The sequence below is a fragment of the Salminus brasiliensis genome, chromosome 22, assembly GCF_030463535.1.
Source record: "Salminus brasiliensis chromosome 22, fSalBra1.hap2, whole genome shotgun sequence".
Lineage (NCBI taxonomy): Eukaryota > Metazoa > Chordata > Actinopteri > Characiformes > Bryconidae > Salminus > Salminus brasiliensis.
The window spans coordinates 21648308-21659893 of NC_132899.1; the positions used below are offsets into that span (position 1 = coordinate 21648308).

General features: G+C 40.4%; 1 protein-coding gene across 1 annotated transcript; it reads left to right on the forward strand.

The window, feature by feature from the left end:
* The first annotated feature begins 678 nt into the window (after positions 1-678).
* LOC140544257 (transmembrane protein 238-like) lies at positions 679-3578 on the forward strand. The gene is made up of 2 exons (XM_072667703.1): positions 679-1363; positions 3427-3578. The coding sequence occupies exon 1, from the start codon at positions 779-781 to the stop codon at positions 1319-1321; it is 543 nt and encodes a 180-aa protein (XP_072523804.1). The 5' UTR covers positions 679-778; the 3' UTR covers positions 1322-1363; positions 3427-3578.
* Positions 3579-11586: the final 8008 nt, after the last annotated feature.

Genomic DNA, 11586 nt, shown 5'->3' on the forward strand with positions numbered 1-11586 from the left:
AAAATCTTCGTCTGAGCCTCTTTTAAAGTAGCCTAAAGTAGCCGTATCTCTGAGCCACACCCTTTAAAACTGAGGGGCGGTTCTAGGGTTTCTTTATACAGAGGTCCTCTAGTCTGTGTAGGACCAGGACAGCTTGTGGTAAACATTGCTTATGGTTCTTTGCCTGGTACAGTGTGTGGTTCAGGACTGTGGAGAGCCACTGCTGCTTGTTGCTCAGAGTGCAGGGTGTACAAATGGTAATGTTGTGCAGGGCGGCGCTGGTGGCTTCACGGTGCGTTGAACGAGCATTTGTATGTATATGAGTGTGTGTGTGTGTGTGTGTGTGTGTGTGTTTGTATTCCACTCTATTTTACCTGGTCATGGTCCTCCTCAGTTCACCACACCGTGAATCTCCTCAGCACCTTCCACTCTAGTCCCTGTAGCTCTCAGTCTCTTTCTCCCACCTCTTTTCCGACAAGCCCCGCCTTCCTGAGCTCGGATTGGTCAGTATTCACGCTCACGCGCAGTTCTTTAATTCGGAATTTGACCCATTATCCAACTGTATCACAAGAAGGCGGGGCTTGTCGGAATGCAGGTGGGGAAAATAGGGGTCCACGGACACTAAGGTGGAAGATGATGAGGGATGGGCGGGGTCATATAACGCGTGCTCCCTTTTGACGTGGGAGGCGGGGCTACAAACGCTCGCAGGTGTGAGGAGAGTAAACACCTGCTGTGTGGAAATACGGCAGGGCTCTTTTTCGCCTGTTTTGGTGGCCAGCAGTTTGACCGCTTCTATGCCATGGCCCTGAGGGGCATCGGGGGCTGTGTGCCGTTGTTTGTTCTCGGCGTTGTTTTCGACGTGATCGGCTTGGTTGTGCTTCTCGTCGGCGTTTTTGCAAACCTGCGTCTGGACGGCAGGTTTTACGGAGATTTCCTCATCTACACCGGCTCGATCATTGTGTTCCTCAGCCTCATCTGGTGGGTGCTGTGGTACACTGGAAACATCAGGGTCTCTTCTGAAGACCTGGAGAAAATAAGTACCTTGGACAACCTAACTCACTGGGCTCGCAAAATCTCCAAGAGGCTTTCAAAGAGCGGGGTGAAGAGCCTGGAGGGTGGCGAGAAGAAGCTGGTCAGTGGTGATGGGGATGGAAAGGATGGCGTGAAAGAGCCTGTGCCCGTCCACGTTCCTACACGAGTAACGTGGCCAGCCCCCGACACGGCGGGCTACGACAACGAGGCTTTCGAGAGAAGTGTGGAGTCTCCTTCTGTCAGCGAGAGAACAGTGGAGCTCGATATTCTGAAGAACTCTGAGATGCTCCAGACGAAGAACCTAAAGTGAACGACTGAGGCTCCTCTGCTTGGTTGCTAGCCTATGTTTGTGGTAAGCATCTTGCTGGTTGCTGCTTGTATCCAACACACCTCTAAAAAGAGTTCTTCAGAGGTTCTCCAGGAAAGACAGTGTTTCTAGGTTCTGGTTAAGATGTTCTTCAGTGACTTTAGAAAACCTTTATGGTTCAGTATTGCACCAAAAGGGGTTCTAGTAATTGTAGGTGTCAAAGACCCCATTTCAGTACTATCTAGAACCTTTGTTCTATACAAAGTAGGTTTCTCTTTTTTCCCTATGGTCTTCTACCCCTAAATGCATTTACCTCCATGACCTACTTGTAGGCCTTTTCTTCACCCAGCACAGAATATGAGCCCTGTTGCAGTTGCAGTAGAGAGACAGATATTATTGAGTAATGATTTCTATACTCTAAATTAAAAACAGTTTTTTCACTGTAATGATACTGGATGAATGTTTGGTGCTCTACAGAACCAGATATTTAAAAATATTCTTTAAAAAGAACCATATGCAACAGGTTTTTCAATAAGTCATCTTTACTAAGAACCGTTACAAAGAAACTTCAATTTTTCTATTGTAGGTTTTAATAATACTTGGACATTATGCAATTCATGTGTCGTAATAAGAAAGGTCATCCCAGTTCTTCATGGTTTCTGCATGCTTTGGAAAGCCTTTTAAATTGTGCTTAAACATTTACCTCTCCTCCAGGTTTATATTTTGTATGTTTGGATAGTGGTTATCCACTTGAGACGTTAGAAATATTTGATCAGATAAAACGTTGTGGTTAGTTACAAGGTAGTTCCCCCACTTGTACACTTTAAGACTGAAAAAGGGTTCTTTAACTCATGCCAAGCATTATAATAACCCTTGTTGGTTCTGTTCATTTCAAAGGGTTCTAATATATATATATATATATATATATATATATATATATATATATATATATATATATATATATATATATATATATATATGCGCGATACAAAGTACATACATATGCAGTTTTTTTCTGAAGCTTCTGACACCGGTCACCAGTGTCTTCTTATTTGGGAACTGTCCAATTTCTAAGAATGTTGGGGTGTTTTTTTTTTTACAGCATCGCTTAAAGAACAATTTGTAGCAGCTTTATTTTTTTTTTAAGTTTACTTACAAGGGTTTGCATGGGCCACTGTAAATGACAACCGCATACCTTTCCTCTGTATTTTAGACAGCTCAGTACTGGAGAGTCTAGACTAACCCTTGTTTTTACTGAAAGCGTTCACACCCTTTCAAAACTCAACAGTGATTCTGCAACTTTCAGCACTGCTGTTTTACGCTGTTTTACTATTGCTGCAGTCGATATAACTCACAATCAGACTATAAAACCTCATAACACATATGGCGTGTGGCTTAGAATTTACACACAGACAAGCAGACTAATGCTGATAGCCTGTTTTCACCTCAGTTGACATTGTTAGCCTGGTCACATCATTTACTTACAGATCTCCTTCACAAACATTTCATGGTGTACATGTGACTTTTCTATCATAGAGAAGACCTATTCACCAGGCAAAACCCTTTGCTAAGTTATCATTGTTTTTACCACTGCCTTTACTTAAGTATTTGGACCATTGTGGACAAACTATTCTTTCAAACTGTAGCAGATGTGTTTCGAAACTTTATCATTTCAGCAGTTTCTTGCCTCTGTAGTCTTCTGAGTTCATGATTCCATTAAAGACATCAGGCTTGATGGTCTTGATGGTGTGATGAAAGTGTTTTTTTTTTTTTCCCTCAAATATCACTTTGTTAAACATTTTATGAAGCAACGATTGGATGAATATCTAAAGTGTCCAAATACTTTAGATATCCACTGTAGACAAAGTAATAAAGTCTTTCTGTTCGAGTGGGGAGTGGCTCTGTTGAACATGTACTTACAACAGAGTTTGTTTCCTTACCGTTCTCAGTTTCTCCAAGATGAAGTAATTATTAACTTTTCACAATAGTTAAAATGATTAGTGTTTGCTGTGCTCACACCATGCCTCCCTGTGACTCAGCTGAAATTCAGCTCATTTGATGGGAACGTCACTTAATGTAATGTTGATTTTTTTTTTTTTCTGTTGCAGGTGTGTTCTGGAGGAGTGAGCTCAACTTTGGCTTTAACAGAATTGGACTGCTCTTGTTCAGGGAAGCTTTTTTTTTTTTAATCTTGCAATTTGCACACACACACACACACACACACACACACACACACACGTTGCACAATTTCTTTTTTACATGTTTTACATGGAGATCTATTTTTTATGACCTTTATTTTATGTAAATATTGGAAATAAACATGAATATATGAAATAAAAGGGTTACATCCCACATAGTATGATGATCTTACTGGTTTTGACTCGGTTTTGACTGGGAGTGTGCTCCATTATACACTGAAAACTATGTGAATATTAAGGAACATTTATGTGTGTTTGTAAACATTGTTCAATCAAGTGGAAGTAGTATTACAAACATAGGCTGGCAGCTCAAAAACTACTAGCTCAAAAAGTGCTGAGAAACTTCCACCATTACAATGGAACCTCAGCATGGTAACATAGGAAGTGTGTTGGGCTCTATTCTTCTCTTTTTGGTGTGCTGTTGGACTAAAATAACTGACCTCAAATGTCGGCGGTATGACCAATGACAAAACAGTACATATACAAAGCTGTTACAAATTAAATTAAACACAACACATTAACTAAATGTTAACGGCTGATATGTAAGCTATAGCAGTATGTAAAAGCTATTATTGTTAATAAATAATTATAAATATTATTAATTCAAATAATTACAATAATAGATTATTAATAAATAAGTGGATGCAAAAGTAGTATTACATTTCAGTAGAAGTACATGGCATTGAGTACAATTTGGCACAAAATTTTAGGGTTTTAACATTTAAAATGTTATGATCTGATAAACATGTTATTCAACTTGTAGTATCACTTGGTATCTTTATTGAATTAAAGTTTCTGGTATCTTGACAACCCTAGTGCCCACCGGTGCATGGGTAATACACCCATATTCACTTCTCATATTGAAGTGGGGAACCCAATTCCTTTTCTTTTCTTATTTTAGAAAATGCAGTACTGGAGAGGCCAGACCAGAGATCTTTAAATCTTGAATCCAGTTTCCAGTCCTGGGCTTTTTAATCCTTGGAAGCTGTGACACTTCGTATCCAATCAGTTACATTAACAATTCTTTTAAGACTTCCAGTTAGAACAAAATCTAAGAAGTTTAAGGTCCAGATCTTAAGACCTGGGGGCATACATTACATCTAATACCATTAATCTGGATTAATCTGTACACAGATTGTAGCCACTACAGTACCAGTAGCAGGTCTACCATTCAAATATTTGAACCTATGAGCTCCTGGTACAGCGGTTTTTAAAACCCACTGTCAGCTGCACATGGCTGTAGCCCCAACAGTCCAGAGATGGTAGACACCACCTTTAAAAGTACAGTGGTGAGCGGCTTGGGGCGCAGCCAGTTCACTGCTGGTCAAACTCTTGCCACAGCCACCGCAGCAAACAGTTTTTTTTGAACAAGCGTCTGTCCTAGCCAGTTACATTTGCCTGCATGCACAGACTGAGTAAACCAAAATAAATTTGACTACTGAGAAATGCATATCTGATTACTGAGCTCCTCCTCCTCTCTGTATTGGATTATCTGTATCGGATGGGCCTTAATCCGATCAAAGATTTCGGCTTTGCTGTTTACATGGCCACTTGAATAATCTACAAACTACAGCAATCCAATGTGATCAGATTATTAAGTGCATGTAAGCGCACTCACTGTCAATGAGTTAATGAGTGTTTACACTTGAAATTCACAATCTGAAAATTACAGAAAATTAGATTTTGTTGTGTGTGGGAGGGTCGGGGTCAGGCAGGCAGTAATCAGAGTTCTGCTTTGCAACCAGCCAAAAGCCTCACAGAATAAGACGTGAATTAAACATCATGTAAAACCCAACCTGTGGTCGATTCTCAGTCTGCATTCCTGTCTGTACTGATGATCCTGTGGACATAAAAAGTGAAAAGTTCATTCAAAGGTCCTCATCCGGCCAAGGAAAGTCCAAAGGCCCAGATGTGTTCTTATTCTGCCTGTGATATTGAGGATGCATCAGTGTGTGACTTGGTTGAACATGGGATTGGCAAATATCCCAGATATGCACTATGCTGCACAACTGCAAAATTACTATACAGCATCCTCCCGTCTTCGGGAGTTTGAACTCACAAGTCGAACTTGCCAAGTCAGTTCTACCAAGTACACTAGTCAGAACTTGTACTTTGTATTTACTTCTTTGTATCTACTACTTTGTATTTGAGTCCTTCTTTGTGCCACAGCGCTTTTTTTTTTTTAAGCAACAGCCAAAAAATGAACGCAATCAAGATGATTATCTTTAAATCCTTTAGTTTCAACACTCCAAATTTTGTCCAAATTTTGTTTTGGGTAGAGCTTGCTGGTGCTGCTTGCTTATTTCTGGTACCACTGTCTTTTTTTTACACATACACAGGCTGAGAAATCTCTTTAATCGGATTTCTTAATATTTCTGGACCTTACTCCGATCTAATAAATGAGAGTATGCTGTTTAGCAATCACCTTGAAGCCTTCACAAATTTGATAGACCAAAAATTGCATCTCTCAAAAATATTAACCAGTGACCACATAACCACACCACAAAAAGTATCCAAATGCCTCTTCCATTGCCAGCAGAATGGGATGCTCCCAAGAGTTGTTGGCTAGTTGGGTATAAAGCCCTCCTGCTTTGGCCCATAGAGCATGGGAACTGTGTTCTCTGCAGTGATGAAGCTCCATTCAGTACCTTTGGGATAAGTTGGAGTGGTGTTTGTGATCCAGAACTATTCATCCAGCATGAGTACATGACCTCAATAGTGCTCTGGTCACCAAATGCAATCAACATCTTGTGTAAAGTCTTCCCAGAAGAATGGAGGCTGTAATTGGAGCAAGGGGGAATGCCGTTGATGTCGGAAGAAACACTGGATGAGCACTGGTGGACGTTGAGTGTATGTATTTCACACAACAAAGAGAGCAGATTAAGGCGGGAAATGTTTACAGTGTCCAAAGAAAGGTTATTTGGACTCTCTCTCTCTCTCGATCCACTGTCACACAGGGAGGGATTGATGATCTGAAAATCAGCTGCCATAAAGAGGAATGCTTTGCTCTCCAGAATGTTGCCCAAAAGCTTCGGACAAGGCTAAATATTTGGAGTCAATATTTCCATGGAACCCCGGATTTGTACCTGAAATATGAACCGGAGCGAACTTGGCATCTATTATGCAATAAAACAGGTTTTCCACAAGGCACGCCCTGCCATTGTGGGCGCTGATATTTGAGCCACAGCATTTTGATAATGACAGTGCATGGACAAGGTAAGCACGCACAATAGCCATCAGGACATGGAAACAGGCCATGGAAATCTTACAGAGAAAGGATATAGGCGAACTGGAGCTATTGTTTGCGTTAGGCTAAGCGACCAGCCGCCTTATTATGCCAAGAAACTGAAAAGCCATTGCTATTCAACTTGCGTTAAGACTTCCTTAATATACTAGACTGGCACAACACTGTGACCCCTGTCAAACTCTGAACCAGACGCATTTCTCGCACCACATTTCCATTTACTAACTCGTGAGCTGTCATGAAAGTCAAATGCTTGAACAATGACACACCTGCGACTCTGTGTACTGTAAATAGGACGTTCATCAGACTGTTGCACAACTTCAACATGGATTTTAATGCGTTGTCATTTTGTTGAGACACTCTTAATTATTTCTTTCCAAAAGCTACCAGATACAATCAACACCAAATGTAGCATACTGAAACCCCAATTTGGGCTAATGGGCTAGGTTTGTTATTCACACCAAACGTGTCAGACAGGCATCCAGATATCCAGTTCCAACACCTCAGAACAGTTGTAACAAGATGCCTTAAGCAACACAGCACTAGAACAGGACCCTGAAGCACATCAGCTTTGATACAAGTAGACTTGGAGAAGTCAAGTTTCAATGACAACCAGCAGAACATGCCTCTTCAGTAGCGCTGTGCACTCCTGAAAGTTTTCATATGCTTTACATATGTACACATTTTGGTAATAATGCCCAAATATTTGTCTACTGTATGACTCTTTCTTACAAAAAGGTACAATATAATAATTCATAAATCATATTGGTTCATCCTGTCTTCTTGTAAACAAATTTCTTCTACCCTTTATCAAATATCACACTCATCACATTCATGAACGATACTCATACTGGAGCAACAGGTTGGATTCAGGCTTTACCCTGGATCCCTACCAAACCTGATCATGGGTAATCAGGTGCAGCCTTCAGACCAAGCGCAATATTTTTCCAATGAATAATTTAAACCACTGCCCTAACAGGACTGCAGAGTGTAACAGGACAAGTAGTCACAGAGTCTGTATAGTCATGGAAAACAAGTTTTACAGCATGTATGTTACCTCATTACCCAATGAAGACTCAATAGTCTAATTTTACATTCACTACCTAATTCACAGTCAGTATATGGAAACTAGACTGCTAACACCAGGTTGTGATTTTATCATGGTTGTGATGACTCAAATATGGCTACTGTGTGCATAGTAACCCTAACAGCTATTTTAATGTCAAGAAATAACCAATAAGGTACATAAAACCCTCACAAATATAAAAAGCAGCATTATGTGAAAAGCGGTCTTGCTGTTTCTGGTCTCCCCCCTACATGTGGGGATAGGAATTCACATTTCAGCTGAAGTGCAGTAATTTCAGCCACGCTTTACACATACAGTGTGACTGCAGAAGATAAACGTGTACCCAGATACGATTCAGGGTCAAACATGAAGAAATAGATGGACTGTCTGCATTTAGGACGCTTTCACTTGTCATGGCTAAAGCGCTGTCTCTGTCTGCTGTGTTCGAGCTGCTGAACAGCAGAGGGCACACTTAACTTCCCTTAATCTGAACTGGGAGCAAGCCATTCTTAATATGACTGGTTTCTCAGATCAATATTAAGCCTAAATCTAGACCAAATAGAACCTTCGATGGTGAGACGCCACTAGCATCACGGTTCAAGGCAAGGAACAAGCCCATGATGTCTGAAATGGGATCTGCAAGTGGACCATACTGGAAGGAGAATGCTCTGATTTGCGTTCTTCATTTAATATAAACCTATAACCTCTAAGCTTTAGAGTGTCAACAAGCTCAGTTCTATCATGAACTAGAATTAATTTGTTTCCCCCTCGCAGACCCCCAGCCCTGCTCTTTTCAGTGCTTGTAGAAAACATTTTAATTAGCTGGATCAGCTTTGTTGGCAGCAGAATGAACAGTAGGGCATTTTCACACCTGCCCTTTTAATCCAGTTCAATCGGATTCTAGTTTGTTTAAAGTGTGATTAATTTGGGTAGGCGTGAACGAACACACACACACACACACACACCTTTGAGAGGTGGAGGTCTCAGTTCGTTTGTGGTGATCTGACCTTGATATGAACCAACGATTAGGTGTACTCTGCAAGCCTGAGCTAAATGGCTCCCATAGCCAGGTATCAACCTGGTATATTGACTAGACCTTTACTACAGCTATGGTCAAATGTCATCTCTGCCGTTGCTACATGTTAAAGGGAACAGAAATTGCACAAGTCACAGAGGTCTGACCATTAAGCGGAGAGAATGTTCTCAAACAAGCCAAATCATGGGAAAAGCCTCCAAGTTTACCAACTTCTGAACTGATTTGTACCAGAGCAAATGAACTGTAGGTGTGAACAGGCCCTAAATGTGCAGGGCAGGACTTAATCTACAAACCACAGCTTTACACCTCCTTCGCTTCATGACCGTGGACACCCCACCCCATTACACAAAATACAACTTTTACAGAATTGAGATTAAACATTTATGAAGACGTTTGTTTCTGTCTTTTCCTTGATTTATTTCTACCCAAAGAGATAGACAGACACACACACACACACCCTATATTGTGATGAACAGGGTGGAGGCAATTTTATGAAGCAGAGAGTAGTTGATTAGTTCACACAGAGACAGGGTTCACAAGCTAAGCTAGGTCTAACACTAAGTCTAAGACTTGGTTCAATGATCTGTTCTTAGAGGACAAAGAGCTAAACTTCAGGTCAGTTTGGTAGAAAATTGTACCAATGCTGTTTAAATCAGCTTTTAAAAAAAATGATTCCTTTGAACCGATTCAAGAGTGCATCTAAATCGTGAAGCATTGACATTTAAAACCGATCTTGGGCTGCGACTAATGACTTCACACAAGTCCATAAGACCTTGATGGTGCGCAAGGTCCAAATGCCCAGATGTGTTCTTGCTCCAACTAAACAATCAAGGATTTGTGTGGACAGGGCAGCCAAATATCCCAGAATTAATCTCTCTGTTTATAGGCTGCAACTGATGGCATGCCACAAGTCCACAAGGACACAATCACAGTCAGCGCACTGAGAATCAGCCATCTAGCCAAGTGCGGTCTATATGCCCCGGATGTGTTCTTGCTCTGCCTATACAATCAAGGATGCATCAGGAGATGACTTGTGTGGACTTGGAACAGCCAAATATTAGTGACAACCAGCAGAACATGCCTCTACAGTAGCGCGGTGCACTTCTGAAAATTTTCATATACTTTACATATGTACACATTTTGGTAATAATGCCCAAATATTTTGCTTTCTACTGCATGCCACTGTATGACTCTACAATAGGTACAATATAATAATTCATATATCATATTGGTTCATCCTGTCTTCTTGTAAACTAATTTCTTCTACCCTTTATCAAATATCACACTCATCACATCCATGGACGTTCCTCATACTGGAGCAACAGGTTGGATTCAGGCTTTACCCTGGATCCCTACCAAACCTGATCATGGGTAATCAGGTGCAGCCTTCAGACCAAGCGCAATATTTTTCCAATGAATAATTTAAACCACTGCCCTAACAGGACTGCAGAGTGTAACAGGACAAGTAGTCACAGAGTCTGTATAGTCATGGAAAACAAGTTTTACAGAAAATGGACATTTCCTAATTTTACATTCACTACCTAAATTATAGTCAGTATATGGAAACAAGACTGCTAACACTGGTTGTGATTTTATCATGGTTGTGAAGTCTCAAATATGGCTACTGTGTGCATAGTAACCCTAACAGCTGAATCCCTGAAGGTATTTTATATAACAGATGACAGTACAGCATCCGTACATCCGTACTACTCAGTACACTAGTCCAAACTTGGTGTACTTTGCATTAAGAAATGAAGGCCTTGTCTTAAACCGACCGAAGAACAGAAACTTCTCCACAATTCTGAAGGTAGACCAAGTTCTTTTCTAAATGCTCTCTCAAAATAAATAAATAAATAAATAAATAAATAATAACTTGAACTCCAGGCTTGATATTCAGCTATTCATGTTAAAGCAACAGTTTGGCAAAAGTAAAACTGACATAATTTTGTCCTTACCTGTAATGTAGATGATCAGGACTAGACTAGAGCTTTGCAGCTAATGTAGCTAATAAAGTAATGTAATTAGCCATTGTGTCATTGTGCAAACATAATGCCTGAATCCTCACACACTCGCCTCAGAGCATAGTAAAAAAAATTTAATCAGTAAAACACAACTATACAACATGTCATCATACACTGCCAAATTATTAAGTCCAGTACTGCACACTGATTTTTTGTAGAAAATTATGTACAACAACTAGACAGCCGGAGAAGGGCTGTACAATAAACAGTCAAGTCACAAAGATAAAAGTCTCCAGACTGACTGTGTGCAAGGTCTCCCTCTCTCTCTTTTTCTCTAGTGCAATTTATTTAACCCCTGTGGGGAAGACACAGCTGTGCATAGACACAGCCAACATTAGCCTGTTCAGGTCAGTTTGACCATGGCTTAAAAGATTCCTACTGGCTTATGTAATTCAGCTATCTTTAAACAGATATTTATATTAGCATTACAATGAATATTACAAAAAAGAAAAAGAAAAAGAAAAAAATAAAATAAATGCGTTTGGTTGTCACAGATTGCTTGCAGTTAGTTGTGGACATACTCACTCAGCTGCTATTGCTTTTCATATCCCTCCATTCACCGAGAAAGCCTGCCGGAGAAACTGTGGCGTACACTCAAGAGAGAAGAACAGAGCAAACACCCACTGCACACCAACACACACATTATCAATATCATGACAAATAAAACAAATCCAGAGTGCAAATCTACCCAGCTTTAAAACAT

Bases quoted from the DNA above. Each gene is read 5' to 3' on its own strand.
- LOC140544257 (XM_072667703.1), top strand. From the start codon at position 779: ATGGCCCTGAGGGGCATCGGGGGCTGTGTGCCGTTGTTTGTTCTCGGC.